This window comes from Pollicipes pollicipes, unplaced genomic scaffold, assembly GCF_011947565.3.
Source record: "Pollicipes pollicipes isolate AB1234 unplaced genomic scaffold, Ppol_2.1 Scaffold_4295;HRSCAF=5057_pilon_pilon_pilon, whole genome shotgun sequence".
Lineage (NCBI taxonomy): Eukaryota > Metazoa > Arthropoda > Thecostraca > Pollicipedomorpha > Pollicipedidae > Pollicipes > Pollicipes pollicipes.
In genome coordinates this window covers 41,404,561-41,421,726 of record NW_023596461.1, presented here as the reverse complement: position 1 = coordinate 41,421,726, position 17,166 = coordinate 41,404,561, and the positions used below count along the sequence as shown (strand labels likewise).

The 17,166-nt window shown below is 50.2% G+C and overlaps 2 protein-coding genes across 2 annotated transcripts in view; one reads left to right on the top strand and one right to left on the bottom strand.

The window, feature by feature from the left end:
• The window catches only part of LOC119097552 (uncharacterized), a 29,262-nt gene that overhangs the window by 1,158 nt on the left and 10,938 nt on the right, over positions 1-17,166 (top strand). The window contains exons 3-6 of the mRNA XM_037220584.1: positions 875-1,063; positions 1,313-1,489; positions 2,834-3,013; positions 4,790-4,926. Coding sequence (XP_037076479.1) covers positions 875-1,063; positions 1,313-1,489; positions 2,834-3,013; positions 4,790-4,926 — 683 coding nt within the window. The remainder of the gene's footprint in view (positions 1-874; positions 1,064-1,312; positions 1,490-2,833; positions 3,014-4,789; positions 4,927-17,166) is intronic.
• On the bottom strand, positions 6,349-7,434 carry LOC119097586 (uncharacterized). Its single transcript, XM_037220630.1, has one exon. It carries the CDS (start codon positions 7,409-7,411, stop codon positions 6,428-6,430), a length of 984 nt encoding a protein of 327 aa, XP_037076525.1. The 5' UTR covers positions 7,412-7,434; the 3' UTR covers positions 6,349-6,427.

Here is a 17,166-nt window from a genome sequence, read left to right as displayed (position 1 = left end):
TTTCGCTCATGTCCGCAGGCTTAGCTCCGATTGACGTCGTTCAGGTCGTTGCATATATTTGGTGAACGGTTTGTTTAATGAAGTATCGTTTATGGCAGTTGCTTTTATAATTATGACAATGTCTTGAAGATGATGTAAGTTGTATTCATCATGAAAGTGAGCCAAGGGACGCCACCAGGATTTGACTTGTGAGGTGGGTATCGATAGCCTGGGTGGTTGAAATCATGGTCTGGACGGCCCAGTCCCCGAGACGATAAAATGTTCACTCCTGCCAGGGAGTCCACACCGGGCACAGCCAGGTGACATTCTCCCTTGCTCCCCACTCGCGGCTCCCCTGGTGACTGCAGGACGAAGCCAACGACCTGACATCGAAGTTATCATATTTGTTTGCAAAGGGGGATTACTTTGGGGGGTTACTGCGTGGATGGGTCTGTTTGGTCCATGAACTTTTGTCGGTCGTGTCACCACGGTTTTTAGGCTGCGTGGGTTGCCGTGTGAGAACAAAAAGTGTGGGAAGCTGAAGGCAAAGCAACTGACTAAAACCAACTAATTTGCTTACCATATGTTTTTGAAAATGCTCAAACAACAAAGTCCACGTTCGAGCCCGAGACCAAAAAGCGACACCAGACTGGGGGTTTCCCCTCCATCTGAATGACGTCATCTTCTCCAGCCCAGTCCGTGTGGTCTAGCCCAGGGGTACCCCGACGCCAAGTGTCGCGGTAGTCGGGTTGCAAGTCAGACACCACCCGGCAGCCGCGACGCCGCAATAGCACATGAGTAGATATGGATTCATGCCGACATCATGTCCGATTACGAGACAATTCTTTATAATTTGTTATCCAACCATGATTGATAAACCAGACATCATCCACAGTACTCGGCGGCTGATTTTGCGACCTTGATGGACGACCTGCACGAGATCTACCGGGTTCGTCACGAAATCATTGCTGAATGCATCAGCAGACAGATGTCCCTGGAGGCGGAACGCACCGCCCACCTGCGGAACGTGTTTCGAAAGTACCATCCGCTTCTGACCAGGGCATTCCACAAGATGCCCGCTGAGGTGCGAGGCCGCCTCTGCACGTCTGGTCTTACAGTGCTTCCAATCTGTAATGCTAGTAATGAAATGTACGTTTCCATCGCTTGAGTCACGTTAGTATATTCTTTCAACGATTGCTCTCCGACGTGTTTTCCAACGAGTAGTTATATAATTGCTGTGCTCTGTGCAAAATTTCGTACAGTTTTCATGCTGTGTGGACATCTTAGCATTTCTTCCGGTCACACACAATGCGCCACTCCTGCCGTCCGCTAGGTGGAAGAGCAGCTGGAGCTGGAGGCCGTGGCCATTGACGAGGTGATCCTGAACAATCTGCGCCAGTACTCGGAAATCAGGTTCAACCGCCTGACGAACGAGGTGCAGGCCAAGAAGAAGCTGAAGGACTTGTGGACAGCGCGGCGAGACGCCTGGCGCACGCTCAACATCACTCAGGTGGGTGTGGGCTGATTTGGGAGCAACATGGAGCCATCTTGAACTCAGGACACGTGGGAGACCATCGGACAGGCTGACAGCGTGTTTCCTGCTTCAGAATTCATTGTTTGAAGTGTGGTCATCCTGTCTCAATTGCCTCCAGACCTTCCAAAAAAGTAAGCTCGGCATGTTTCAGCAGACGTTCACATGGACTGTGACGGATTCAGCTAGCGATATCGTTTTGGTCACCTTACAGCATCAATAGCCTTTTTCGCGCTTGCGTTTATCTGACTGGCCCCTAACTTGCTTCCCGCTGCATATTGCGGAAACAGATAAGCATGGGTGTGAAGCTCATCCTTGGTCGTCAGGCCTCCGAAAAAAATGGTAAACTTAACTCTGGACTTTGATCTGTTTCTTCCTCATGTGCCAATCCGTCATTTTACGCCATTTTATCCCAGATTAGACACCAAATCATGTCGCTGTCAAACAATATTGCGTAAAAAGTACTCATGTCCTTTCGATGTGTCACAGTTATTTCACACGAGAGACGGCACGGAATCAGCTGACCACTTCCAGGTATGACGGACGTCGCCTGATAGAAAATAGTCTACGAGCAGTGCCCCTCTCGATCGTATTTTGCCCTCTCTAAGGAGCGCAGAGATAATCCTCACTCCATCAATGCCCAGCCAACGTCCGGGAGAGACGTTGAAGGAGTGGCGAAGAGATTGTGAAACCAAAGTTTGATTGGTGCTTCCTCGCCATGCCAGCAGTTAAAAGCAGTGTTCCACATCTGCGTAGGGATTTGAACTGAAATAGCCATGTTGAAAATCATTCGGTGCAGTTCACAGCCCTGCCCTTCTTAAGACATTAACGCCTCTGATTTCTTGGCTATAAGCCCGCGTTGATGTGCATATTATTTCAGGGAGAGTATTCAAGGTCACCCAGGCATCCAAGACGCCATAGTAACGTCATTCAAATTATGTCATTCCATTAGTCAAGCGACGATCAGGGCCAATCATATATGATTTTCGAGCTGTTCATATCTGGCGTTCGTGAGCATGATTTCCAGATATAACGGCCGTCAGTTGGCTATCAATCAATGTTGGGCAAGGCACGGTGACGTAATCAAACAATGACGTATTGCAGAGCATATTTACCTAACAGATGTATTGTGTTGTCTAGAACGGTATTTTACACTTAAAAGTTCACTTACAGTTTGAAGTGAGCCTACTTCATCACAGCTGATGCTTGCTTCAATGTCGTCCAATGTGGAACATTCTCCTTAAACTCCGTTTTTGCTCGTGGATGGCCGTCGGCAGCGCTGCATCGTTCGCCGAGCCTGACCGGGCTTTGACGCCGACGCAGGCCCAGAAGCGTCTGGCTCGCTACCTGGAGGCTACCGCAGTGGAGGCGCTGGTGGAGGCGCCGCTCACTGAGCTCGAGGCCGAGATGGACGCCGTCTGGCAGCACTACCAGGACCACATCACCGGGCTGCCAGATCTGTTCCTGAAGCAGGTCACCGACGAGTCTCTCGATCACTGGCAGGTGAGAGGCAGCGAAGGTCAGAACTGACTGCGAGCAAGCTCGAAGGCCAAGCTGGTCTTAACTTCAGCTAACGGGAACTGTTATGACCGTGTCGCCCCGCCCGATCCCCCCCGTCCTGCTTCTGATAGGTCTATATATTTGCGGTCGCCGATTTTATACACACTATTGTTAATTATGTAGTATTTATTGTTCATCGCTACAGTTCCTTCGGCTTTTGAAACGAAGTGCTATTATTTTCAAGACATATTACTGCAATCTGCTTCATCCGGCGTGGGACTCGAGCAACGGGGTAACATGTTCTATGTTGACTAAATTATCTAAACTTATCTAAATCGCAGCAATTTTTTTACTCGATGAATGATGCATCGATTTCTCGGCATACCAATGCCGTTTAAAATTGGAAATGTGCGACATATGAAAATGGCGGAAAAACTACACATTGTCCGCCTGAGCCTGGCGCAAATACGATTTATTGTGATTCGCAGCTACAATGTCAGCGACGTAATTTAAGGAGTGAAGGGAAATATTGTATTGACACGAACGTACGTCACTGCCTGCATTGTCATGCGCTGTCAAGATGCAAACTTTTCGATCCACCAGTTTTTGGGTGTTTGTTTTATTGAGACAAGCATCAGGCAACCACTACAGATCAAATAAACAAAACAGACCACGCGGCTTGGAGTAACATCTCATTTACAGTCAACCTTTCCAGTCAGTAATGGATAGGAAAGCGGTCGATGTGGCTTACAGAATTTTCCGAGTACACGTTACCGCGGTCGAAAACAAATGACCGTTCAACCTTGATCAATAAGTGGGGATCCAAAAGCATTGACGTTTGTGCTAATGTTCTGGCCACAACGACTACCAAAAGCCATTAGACACCAGATACTGGCTGGCCTCGGCAGACCAGATACTGGCTGGCCTCGGCAGAACAGATACTGGCTGGCCTCAACAGACCAGATACTGGCTGGGCTCGGCAGAACTCTCCTGCTTGCTTTTGCGGAACCCACATTTTCTTGAGCCAATGCGATCTGTGAATTAGCGCGAACATTTCATCAGCGAACCTCTTGACTTGACAAACTCTTATGAAGACAGACGTGCTAACGTATTGGTCACACCCATCTTCGTGGGTTCCCAAAGGCGTCTGGCTCCATTAAATGCTTCGTGACAAGAACAAGTCGAGCAAGCGCTGTGTTTGCGTCATGTAAGTTTTCGTATTCTTGCGAGCAAAACCGCTGCATTAATGCACACATTTCGCACCTGGACCTAGAAATAAACAATGGCGTCTGATAAGTACTGCTGCCCAGCTAACCTGATCTTATATCGTACCCACGTTCTGATCTGCGTCGCCATCTGCAGTCTGCTGAGCTTTGCTCCGCCATGACTGGCGAGTTTTCTCCCATTCCACTTATTATTTTACTCAGCCAACCTAGTGATGTATCTCCCGACTGATATGCTGCTTTCTCATGACTGGTGCCGTGCCGTGCCCATATTCTCCGTACAGTTCATCGGCCTGTTTATCCTGCGCATTCTTCACTTCAGTTTGAACTTCTGCACTACTGCTGTGGATGTGGTTTTGTTTTTGATGATGCAGTGGTGTACTGGCTGGTCATTTTTTTTTTTGGGGGGGGGGGCGCTGTTTCTCTAATCAGCGTGCCCTGTTCTGTGCTGTGACCGGTTTTTCTCTGATGCACATTCCGTTTAAATCGATGACGCTACCCGGCCGTTTCAACGGGTCCGGGCGCACGGAAACTACCGCTCCGTTTCTATCCTCAGGACCAGGCGTACGAAATCCTAAACGCCATGAGTGCCATGTTCACCACGCACTGCAAAAGCTATCGCAAATTGTACCTAGATCTGGAGAACGCGTGGTACGAACAGCTGGACCAGGTTGGCGATGATCTGGTTAGCAGGTGGGTAAACAACATTGCTGAGTGTTCGCCCAACTTAAACGATTGGAATCTGGTGGCGATGCTTGGCCTAGGCCTCTTCAAATATGTATTTCATCCCGGTTTTACCGGACCTCGCACGGTTTGGGGCAGTGTACTGTTCTCGGATCACTGAAAGATAGTTTGGATGATGCCCGCTCTGTTTCGGTTGGGAATGTTGGCATTACTTGAGAGCCGGCGGGGCCCACGCCCGAATGCTCTTGCCTCGCCGATACGTCAGCCCTGGAGTTGCGCTGTCCGACAGAGCTTGAATCGGAGCGATCTCACCCGACGCGATCAGTCCAGCCCGAACGAATTAGGGCGGAACCGAACTGACCCGAACTGACTTGCCTTCGCGACCTTTTCGCAGGCTTGTGTGTCTTAAGCAGGCTTATCATATGTTATGCGCGTGCCAATATAACGGCACAGTCAGAGCGTTCTCCCTTATGGAACGCCTGCACTAACAGTAGCGTATATTCTGTCTCGAAAGCAAAGACTTGCTTGTTTCTCACCACAGAATGCCCGAAGAGCTCTGCTCGGTGGCCAGGCTGCTGCATAAACACGCGATCAGTTACGTATTCTACGGAGCGGGGTAACGGGGGACACGTGTCCCCTCTCTTATGACATTTGTACATGCATGAACACGCATGCCACTAAATATCGAGAATTTGAAAATCGAAGTAGACACTAAAAGCAGGTAGACTGAAAACCTGTTATGTTGTTATAATATCCCCTGGAAGAAATTTTTTACCCACCTGCTGCGCGCCAAAATATTTGTTTTTGGTGACCAACACTGAGCTGTGTTTCTCATTGCAAGCTCCTGCATATATCCATGCATGAAACTGAGACATTCAGGTCATACGCCGGCAATTCTCATTGCGACGGAAATGCCTGCTTCTGTACCACATGTCACCCAAACATGAGAAAACGTGTCACGTGAAAGAACAAAAGTGTCGACGCTTTTATTGGCCGAAGTTCAATGGCAGGATATACAATCTTTATTGAAAAACGTGCATTGCACCTGTGTCCTAAACAGTTATGGACGGCACCGTTCTTGCACACCTCCCGTTGTCCTATGCCATGATGCTACTACCATCTGCCACGACTGTAGCTACTCAAAAAGCGCATGAAATTGGCAACAGGTACGCCATGAAGTAGATACATCAGTAGAACGAAGTTCAGTGTGTTTCGTCATAAGCGCTCTTCTGTTTGAAGGTATGTTTGGCATCACCACATACGTGTTCATTCTTCACGTCATCTGCCTCTTCGTATGCCACACTGGGCAGGCTGCTACTGTTGTATGATTAACGTGTTTGCCATTGTCCTTCACTTAACCCCATTATTCGCCTTTAAATTGCGACCAGCCTATTCGTTGCGCTTGCCATTCATCAGGTCTAAACTCAGATGTTGCTATTGTGGATATGGTTTATTTTTAATGGTGCAGAATGCACTCGTAATAATCACTGTTATGGACATGGTTTTATCTTTAATGCGCGAGACAACACATTCGATGCTCATGATAGTGAGAGGGAAAGGAGCAACAACATACCACAGGCAGACAAAACAACAAGGAGCATCGGCAGCGATGCAGTACTGAGCACTTGAAAGGAAACACTGGACAGGCGTAGCCACCACACAGGCAGCGCGGCTCTCGGCGCTCCGCCAGAGCGGAAGACTTTGGACGCCACCTGACAGAAGATCGTGACGCCCTCTGACGAACAAGGCAGCGAAGCGTGAGCGACCCCATTAGCATTGACGCGGCACCGCCACGCCGGGGGCGGCCCGGAGCCGACCGCAACGGACGGCCCTGGCACCGCCGGAGGCGCGGCGCCCACCCTGGACTAGATCGACGACAACGCGTCGTGCTTAGAGAGAGGGGAAGAGAGTGGGAGAGCGAAGCGCTCAGCCGTTGTGGGTGTAGCTGTAGACGTAGCCCTTGTCGTTGCGCTCCAGCGACACCTTGCCGGTGTGGAAGTTCTTGCGGACGGGGCGGCGCGTCGTCGTCGTGGTCGTTGTCGTGGCGGCCGTGACCGGCGCGAAGACGGCCGGCGCCGCCGTCGGCTGGCTCAGGTCGTAGTTGATGTTGAAGGTGTTGGTGTTGGCACGCGTCCGGCTGGCTGGCGGCCGGCCGCGGTGCTGGCGCCGACTGCGGCGCCGAGCGGGGCTGGTCCGGCGTCTTGTCCACGTGCGTGCTGCTCACGATCTGGAAGCCGCCTGCGCCGGCCACGTACTCGACGCGGTATTTCTTGTTGTCATCGCCGACGTACTCGTAGGAGCCGCGGCGCTCACCGTCCTTGCTGGTCGTCTCCTTGAAGAGCACGCCGTCCTCCTGTGCGTAGGCCACGTCCGAGCTGCCGTCGGCGTTCAGCTGGCGCGTCTCGGCCAAGATGGCGGCCGCGGCGGGGTCGCCCGAGAACCGCATGGCGCCGGCGGCCAGCGTCAGGCTGCACACTACCAGAAGTCTGTACATCCTGACGGTCGAACGGACAGGGGAAGAGTGGCGAGGCTCCCGCCAGCGCGCATTTATACGGCCGCCGCTCGGCAGCCTTGTGACGTCACTGGTGCTGGCCGCCGGCGTCCGGCCTCGCCGCGGAGGCAGAGCGGACGCTGGTCCCCCCCCCCCCCCATCACTCAGGCGACCAGTGGGGTAGCCCGCGCGCCGGAACCGAATCCCATTGGCGGACCCCCTGCTGCGCTCAGGATGCGCTGCTGGGCGCGGCTGACCACCGCAGGGGAGCCGGCATGATTAGTGATGCTGTTTGCATTCGCGTCGGTGGCAGGCGCAAGCCTCGTGACGATCGCCCGACAGTGCAAGCGTGGTCCCCGGAACATGCTATCGTCAAGTTGGAGAAGTCTTGACACTGAAATATTAACCACTGCATTTTTTGGAAACATGCTCCATAAAGCAAGAGAAATCGAATAGGCTTGCTGCTACTTGTGCCTTCATGATAATTTTGTTCAGAACCTTAAGATGGCCGTCGCCGTCATGTCGAATGCTAAACAATTTTTTATATAGACCTGGATCGCAGATGGTCGTCCAATATCTTTATGGGGTTATTATGATTGGTGAGCTCTTTTGGACTTACTTTTGATTCACGAGGTCTAATTTAACGCCAAATTAGAGTCAAATGCCAAATGTCAAATGTCAAACATAGGGCAGACCTTCAACGCCTAGTGTGACGACATCTAAGAGACCATGGGCGCAGTACTACCGGCCAGCACCCGTCACGTTCCTCTACTACTTTTCATAATCATGATCGCTCTGTACATTTAACTCCCCTTTCGCTGTCTTTGATGTCCATTTACTCGCTGGTACAACGGCTAGAGGAGAGAAGGGAGAGCTCTATCAGTTTTTACTCTGAACTCCCTCCTGCTATAACCAGTGAGGACATGATTAATATTCTTATATCTGAATACAGGCATAACCTTCAGATTCATATGTAGCGGTAAATTTGGAAGAGCATGTATTTTTTCTTTTGGTAAATGGCTTATGAATGATCTCCCTTCAAAGGATGAATCACCCCACTGAGCGTAAACGTTATCAATCGAGCCCCAGAACACCGTTACTTGCAAGGGATTCCACTGTACTTGTTACCGATTCACTCTGACCTGTGTCCAGATACGTGGGTCTAGCTGTCTTTCGGCCCACAGTGTTTCCCAAGCAGCAGACAGCGTTACTTCAAATTAAGGTCACTTTATTGGGACTCGAGCAGCTTAGGAAAAATTGCGGTATGAGCCCGCAAAGAGCTTCTTGTTGATTTCGACTCCTCGATATAAAGGTACAGTAGCATAATTTGTGAGCAAGATACGACGTTCTAGAAAAGTTGTGTGTCGCTCATTGCTGATTCACGATCAAGTTTGACCTTTGACCTTCCATTTAACCTTTGATCTTACCTCAAAGTGACTGCAAAGATGAGCTCCATGCCATCAGAAATCTCTGAAAATGGTGCCACATCACTCTACAAGTCGTCGAGAAACCGAAACTGGACCAACATCCAAGATCGGATCAAGCCCGTGGGGCAAGCGGAAGTCTGACAGTGAAATTCAAATTGGGTCCATAGGTTGAACAATGCCGCAAAAGTGATGTGCAGTAAAGACGGTCTATCGAGTTCATTTGTATCACTCTACCCTAGTGGTCCTCGACAGATCAGTGAGAAACTCTCACAAACCTTAACAAAGCTATAGTTTTGTTTTTACTAGTGAGTTAAAAACGCCTTAGAAGCTCATCAAGGCATGCAACTCTTTATCGATGGATGTCTTTAGTTTTATCAATTTTGTTCAGACTTTTGCCAGTGTACCTCAAGGCCGCTGCGCCCAAGCATGACCCAGGGCTGGCTTTGTGGTGGGCAGCGTCTCCAGAGATAATCAGAGTTACCTAGTTCCCTCCGTTCGGTGATATCCCGCTTCTTTAACGCTGCTGGACCGGGAAATGAGCACTCGTCTTAACAGCTGAAGGGAAAACCCCACGTCAGAAGACATTAAAGCAAGTATCAGATCTGACGAAATGAGCCATTTATAACTATTGCTGTGCTGAAATCGCAAAAGGCTGTTCCAGACAACACAATTTCTCTGTTTAGTAAATATGCTCCTCAATGCGTCAACATTTAAACAGTCAAATTGGGCCATCGTGCCTTGCACAACATCGATTGAGAGCTAATTGACGGCCGTTATATCTGGAAATGGCGCTCACGTACGCCAGATATGAACAACGGTCAATTTTAGTTTTATTGGCCTTGACGCCGCATGGCCAACAGAATGGCAGGATTTTAATAAGGCTATTATGACGTCATAAATGTCTGGGTGACCTTAAAATAGTCTCCTTGCAAGTCTGCACACCTTCACGGGTATGCTGCTCAGAAACTAGAGGGGTTTGTGTTTTAAGGAGAGAGCTGTGAACTGCATCGAATGAACTTCATGATGGCTGTTTCGATTCAAACCCCATTGTGGGACACTCCCTTTAACAAGCGCCCGGGTGGCCGGTTGGATACCCTTCGCTCGAGTGGGGGTCAATTTGAACCTCCCCCTGAGATCTCAAGAACTAAAAGATTTAGGGACACCAAATTCACATGGCGTCTTGATCTGCACACATTCTCACTTAGGTCCAAGTTTGAGGCTCCTAGGTTGTGATCTTTGGCTAAAATTAGGTCAAACAAGGTCAAACACCAGGCTGGTCCCCAAAGTGCCCCCAGAGCCTAGACAAATGTTCCAAGCAAAAGATCACATGCTCATTTAAGGTTAGTGACCTTTTTGACATTTTGAAGGTCATGGCGACCAAAGTCATGCAAGACTGCTTTGAGTTTTGTATTCGAATAAGTGACGAATACTATGCTAGGTAGTATGTTCCTAAGAGCAAAATGTTGACCTGGATCATTTTAGGTCAGTGGACCATGACCGAGTCCATGTCAACAATAGGCTTTTTAATTGTCATAATTTGTTGCACGTCACCAAATGCAGCGTAGGGCACTGGGATCAAAAAATGACGCAGTATTGCCAGTAGGTGTCAGGTAATTTCCGTATTGTCTAACACAAATGGAACATGATGCCACCTTTTCACCACTGCATTTAAAACAATATAGCAACTGCATGAAATCCCTCTGGATTATGGGCCAATCCACTTCGCTCTAATTTTCTAGTGTTTTCATTGTTTTCTAGAGCCTGGACATCATGCATGAATTAGTACGGCATTCTACTGAGCACTGCCTAATTCGACCTCAGGTCACTGAAGCGATTTAGTATGGCTGTTTGAGTGCTTTATGGCTTATGAAACCCTGTTGATTGCTCCTCGCTTATAAACTTGCTCATGCAAACGCGTGGTATATGAGGGGCTCGTGTGAGTATTTGAGCAGCTGCTGTTATCCTTCTACGACATTTTTTTTTGTAATTCACCGGCTTCAACCAACACTAGTTTATGGCCCAATCCAGGGCAATGACAGGTCACTAATATGGGTGGCACTTACCGTGAAATGCCAGACATTGGATATGTCACCCCTTTCACGCAAACAGTGTTTGACAGGGACATAAATCGGTACCAAATATGAAATATACAAGTAGGATAACAAAAAAAGACAGTGGTTTGCCGTCCAGGCTATCAAAATAGCTTACGTTGTTACTCCGGTGGCGTGTTTGTTTCATCGTCATCTGCTTATTTGCCACTTCACGTTTAGAGTACTTAATAATTTGGTCCCATTGGACCAAATGCAAAAACGTAAAATGACGAATTGAGTACATGATGCCGAAACAAAAAAAAAACGGATTCAGCATAAAGTTTGCCGGCTATGTTGATAGGGTTGACGAAAAAAAACTTAAGTTACGCCTCAAGTAAACTTTCTTTCTGAGTATCGATAGAAGAGTTTTCAGCTAAGTGTCTGGGAAAACAGGGGTTCACCGTTCGATTCGTCGCGCCGTGCCCGCCCTTGCCGCCGGGATGAGAGGCAGGCGACGCCATACAGCCTCAGTGACCGATTCTGCCGTCAAGCCCCAGTGGCAAACTATCCTAGTTTCCGTGCATTTCGCAATAGGTTCCTTGTGGAATACCGCGTGTCCAGATTATGTACGTATTAGTCATCTAAGCGCTAGCGTGGGAAGGGCTGGTGTGCAACACTAGTCCCGCAAAGCTGTTGTGTGCCTTAATTCAGGCTTCTTGACGCCTTTGTTAAAATCTGTAGAGGATAGATAGGATTTCGTATCATCTAGTTGCTATGATAATTGTCAGTCAAATTCTATCAATCTATCAATTTTATTAATCGATGTATATTATTGATAGAATATTAATTTAGTTAATATTCCATTAATATTTGAACAAGCAACGAACTTGGATATGTAAGTACGCAAATTTTCATCGTGGAACCGGTTTTGCACAATATTCTGTGGTTGTGTTCCACGGAGAACCTGCGTGATCGGTGCCGGCTTTTTGCCATGAATTGCTTGGTGGAACCTCCTCAAGTCACGGAAGAGACTTAGTTTGATTTCTCCTTACTATTTTGACATTTATAGCGCCGCGAGATCAGAAAACGAGTCCCCCATAGAACCATTGGAACGCCTCCATGTATTCGGCTTAGGATGCGTTTACAGCGCATTACTGAACGAAACCCAACCGACTGCTTACAGCCAAACAATACTAATTCATGGCCCAGCGTAGGTGAATAACGTGTGAGCACAACATTTTGCGTGTAGTCACCATAAGGTATTGTACAACAATAGGCAGAGAATATTATGTATATGTATGTGCATACAGAGGGTACTTACCGGGAGTATAAATAGACAGACGGTAAAGTAAGTCTGAACATGGCCCACAGTACCTGTCCTTAGTCAGGCCATCGTGATACTGCAAGTAAACTACAAGCTTGAATTTCTGACCACCGTGTTTGAAGCGTCGTAGGTACAACCACGGTCTTCCACAGCCTGTGCAATGGTACCCATGCATTGCATCAATAATACCCCGAAACCCAGGTCAATCTGGCAACCTGCGTAGATGAAATTAGGTAGCGTCCCACAAAAAGCCGACATCGAATCAGATATGAAGTGCAAAGGTTGCACTGACCTGTCTGTGTAGGCCTCTCCAGTGATCTTTGCAGGTCAGCGTACTCAGTACCAAGCAGAAAGCTGATGCTGACCTACGCGTAAGATTCAGAGGGTGCATTGTCAGGAATTTGGACGAAGCCAAGTTGCCCATGGATATCCAGCTGTTAAGGGTCATATGATAACGTCTTAGAGGTTTACGCATGGGTAAAAAATCGAAGCTGTGAAATTGTTTCGGACATTCCTAATTAATCTACACATTCCTAGGGTAAAAAGGAAGGCATATGTCTTACTAAAATGACATTTTTGAGACGTCGCTTGGGTTCAGCAACGTTATGGCTCAGTCATCAACCCTCAATATGCCAGAACGTACCGGGTAAACGTCACTATAAAGCAGACATCGGCTCTATTCCCAACAATCCATGTGCCAACCCGTGTTTATGATCACGCTAAGAAAGCTGAGCTCACAACGCCGAAACACGAGGAACTGAATGCCCTCGTTGCATATGTCAAGTTGGTTAGTCCCTGAATATCAATCTAAATACAAATGTCAATTTCCCACTTTCTTCAGAGACTTGAATTTTCTCTGGGCCTTATGTTTCAACAATTTTTTTTTTTGGCTGGCTGTACAGAACTTGAAAATGCATGCACGACTTCCTGAGCAATGATCGACGGCCATGTCCAACTTTTCCACCTTGCAGACTAATTTCAGACGATTACCAGCCAGCCATCCGTCTTAGCAGTGATAGGTTGGTCGTGTCGCTCTTGCCTGCTAGCCACTATGCTGATGCGGGCGAGAAAGGATTGAGGCATAAAATTCCTCATCTGGTCGAGATAGGCGGAAAGATTAGTCGTGATCCCATATCCGTGACGATGTGATCGGGTCGTGCACCTAACTGGCCATTGCGTGCCAGCAGAGACGGAACGGTGCGAGCTGGTAGGAAGCAAGCCACTGAGAGCAGCTTTGATTTATCAAATACTGGCGCACTGATACGTGTGATGGGATTGGGTGCAACTTTTTACGAGGTCGTTAGTATTAACTATTGTTATTGGTAGACATGAGTTATGTGGACCAAACTGAAAAAAACATGCTGAAGACATTTGGCGCTGGTGCGGGCAATATGGTCCTGTGGCACTGCTTTGCACATTCCTTATGATTTATTGGACGCATTCCTCGTTGTCACTTAAACTTCAAAGGCAAAGAAGCCACCATACGTCATTGTTACAATTATTATCGGTAAGTGTGGGTGGGAAAGGCGAGACATTTCAAAGCTCCCGCCCGTTTGGTGCCCAGCGTCCATACAACGGGTCTGAGTGCTGACCCGACCGCCCGCTGTCCCTGTCCGCACGCCGGTGTCCTCCGCACCACCGACAAGGACCGGTCCGCTTCCGCGACCTGGGGCGCGCGCGGCGGCGCCGGCCTTGGTCTCGTTGACGTCACAGCCGGGGACCGGCGGTCCCCTGGCTGTCCGCGGAGCCGTGGCGACGCCCGGCACAAGTGGACAGCGCCATCCAGCAATAACATCCCAGGGCGGGTCGTGAGCAAGCGGGTCTCAGACAGCTGCTGCAACAGGCGGACGGCTCCGTGCCGGCTGGCTGGTGCTGACGTCATGGGCAGGGGCGCCACCAGGGCTGGACACCCAGGGAGAGGGCCAGCGGTGTTTTGGACGGAGCGGTCATTTCGTACCTACGGGGAACAGACCTTTGTTTTAGGGAGCAAGCCTTCGGGGCTATGAGATTGTTGACATCTGCATGATACCATTGCCAGATGTCAGCAAGAGAAGTGCTATGCGAACATGTTACTCAATATGCTTACAACTTGACGGCACAAATATTCTCTTCTAAGATGTGTCTTTTTACGCTACGATTCGATCATAGGCGTGGAAAGGATGCCCAACAAATTTAAGAATGGCTCTAATACCTGTCATGTGTCAGTTGACGTAGCTCCATTTAAGCCGCTGATTTGGAGCGTGGTGACAAATGGAAACAAGGGTACGTGTAAGACTGGGTCCCGGTTGCGATCGTGCCAAATCCCGCAGCGCTCACTGAGACACGCTCCCAGGATCTTGCCGTAAAGAAGAGCACGCTGCACGCAATTATGAGGCAGGGTCTCCGGCAGCTTCCGTATGGAATACAGCTACAGCACAAACGCTAACCCTGCAGCTACAGCACAAACAGTCGATTGCAGGCAAAACAAGCAAGTGTTCATACGCAGACAATTTGAGGAAAATATGGCAATGACCTCGGATTTCTTCGAACACATCTTGCTTTCCGATGAGAATCATTTCACGATCTTCTGGGGGATATCTCTACCCATTGCAATGACCAAAGCCTGCTGTTCGGCCGCGAATTGCGCTGACCGTCGGCTGTCACTGGCGGCAGTGATGAAGCGGCCACTGTGGACGGGGAGCGTTACAAATGCAGCGCACGAAGAAGCTCTCGCGACCCTGAGCCCGACGGCCGAGGACCTCCTTCGGGCGTCTGAGTGGTTTTAACGGGACGAGTGTGGTGCCTCTGGCGAGGGCCTTCTTTGGGCTCTGAATAGCTCCTACAGGACGGCTGTTGTATTTCTGGCGGAGGGCTTCCTCCTCGGGCATCTGAATAGCTCCTACAGGACGGTGTTATTATCTGGCGAGGGCTTCCTTCCTCGGGCGTCTGATGGTATTCCAACAGGGGGAAAACGGGGGTGTTACCTCTGGCGAGAGGTGCTTCCCTCGGGGTATGCGTCAGTGGTTCCAGTGGGACGGTGTTACCTCTGGCGAGGGCTTCCTCGGGCGTCTGAGTGGTTCCAACAGGACGGTGTTACCTCTGGCGAGGGCTTCCTCGGGCGTCTGAGTGGTTCCAACAGGACGGTGTTACCCCTGGCGAGGGCTTCCTCGGGCGTCTGAGTGGTTCCAGTGGGACGGTGTTATTTCTGGCGATGTCTTCCGCGGGCACCTGAGGGGTTCCAGTAGAACGGTGCACACAGAGAAACTCACCGGACGGAGTAATCACCTCGAATTACAGCTGACATGCCTGAAGACCTCCAACGAGTCTGCCCTGCGCGCATTATATGTTGCCCCACTCCCTCCACAGACTGGATGGCCGAGTCTTTGGGCTGGAAAAAAGGAGGTATAGAGGAGCTAAAGGTGGTTATCAGCATTGAAGTCCATTCTCTTGGCGTCGCAGCCTGCGCCGGGCTCGTTCAGATGCTTCAAACACGGTACCACTGCCAGTCCGCGCCAGCATCGTGGCCGTCTGGCACATGTCCTGTCAGACTCGAATTGAACCAATGGAGACCTTAAAGAGGCACAAGAATATTCTCGGGGGAAGCGAGTTATCGGATACCTCGCTCACCAGGTCGGCAATTTCAGCATCTCACGTAACCCCGCGTTATACGTATGATGCTCCGGGAAGCGAAGAGGGCATTGGTCCGCTTCATGGGCGCTTCGGCGCTGGACGGTCTCATCAGTTGTCCTGGCACGTGTGCGGTGCTCGCGATGTCGTCAGACTGACGGCGGCGAGCTCGCGAGGAGGCGGACATCTGCGAGGCGATCGCGGGAATGTGGAGGCCACGCGGCCTCTCCCGACGGAGACTGGTGCAGGTGTCGCTGGCTGCCGCCTGTGAAACGGCCTTTGAACAAGACGGATGGAGTCCGTGCATCTGTGGACACCCATGCCACGTCGGGTTCAGGCTAGACCTTCCCCGACCCCCTTCCTACCCCCTCCCGGCGTGATGGAGGCTGAGGTGCGGGTGATACACTGAGCGGTTCAGCCTGGACTTCTCTTGACCCCCTCCCTCCACACCCCCCCCCCCCCCGGCGTAATGGAGGCTGAAGTGCGGCTTGTACGCTGGGCGGTTCAGCAGTAAGTTGGGCGGAGAACGACAGCCCTGCGCACTAATCAGCAGCCTTCGGACACGCCTGCTGGGTGGTGGTCATCATTTGACACGCGGCTAGCGACAGGGGCTGTAAGATCTCACTAGCAGGAGCTGGTATCGTCGCCTTCTCTTTGCTATTCCCAACGCCTCTCCGAACCGGGCGCGGACGTTCTGACTGGGCGCCAAGCTGCCCGGCGTCGGAGCCAACACCGGACCACGCCCATGCCAGTCCGCGGCTAATGAGGGGACGGTGGACCGAGAGGCGCTCTGAAGCCGACCTCGTCCGCAAGCCGCTGTTATGGAAGCCGTCAAACTCCGCCCGTCGTTTTTGTGACGCATTTGGACTGATCTATGACTGGGCCATCATAAATGACTCATTCTCGATCCGTGCGTTCCTTTCATGTTATATCCATGTCCTTGATCTGGCGGCCAGCAAGACAGCAAATCAATTTAGCGTGAGGTTATTCGAGTCCACAGCGAGTGGGCAAACATGTTTGTGGAAAGTGAGGTCATTTGAAGCGTGACAGTGTGGTTTATTTTTATTGTGAGGTAATCACCCATGTGGCTTGTAGCTGTCGGGATTGCCAATGTGATCACAGTCTTCTCTGCACGTCGCCGGTACCAAACCGTCTTTGGAAGCTTCGTGTGTAGATTGGGATGTTTTGGTATGCACTTGAAATGCGACTTCGAATTTGCGACCTGATTGCTATGGATTGCTGCCTTCCCGGTCGTCGCCCAACAAACAGCATTTAGTGATCATGGGTGTGCACCGCTACAATGGACGCCACCCGCTTCGTACGGCTGTCACAAGTTGACCGGATGAGCAGCTGAAGTCGCCCGCCGCCGAC

What these genes read in the sequence shown, in the direction of transcription:
- LOC119097586 (XM_037220630.1), bottom strand. Translation starts at nt 7,411, where the DNA reads ATGTACAGACTTCTGGTAGTGTGCAGCCTGACGCTGGCCGCCGGCGCC.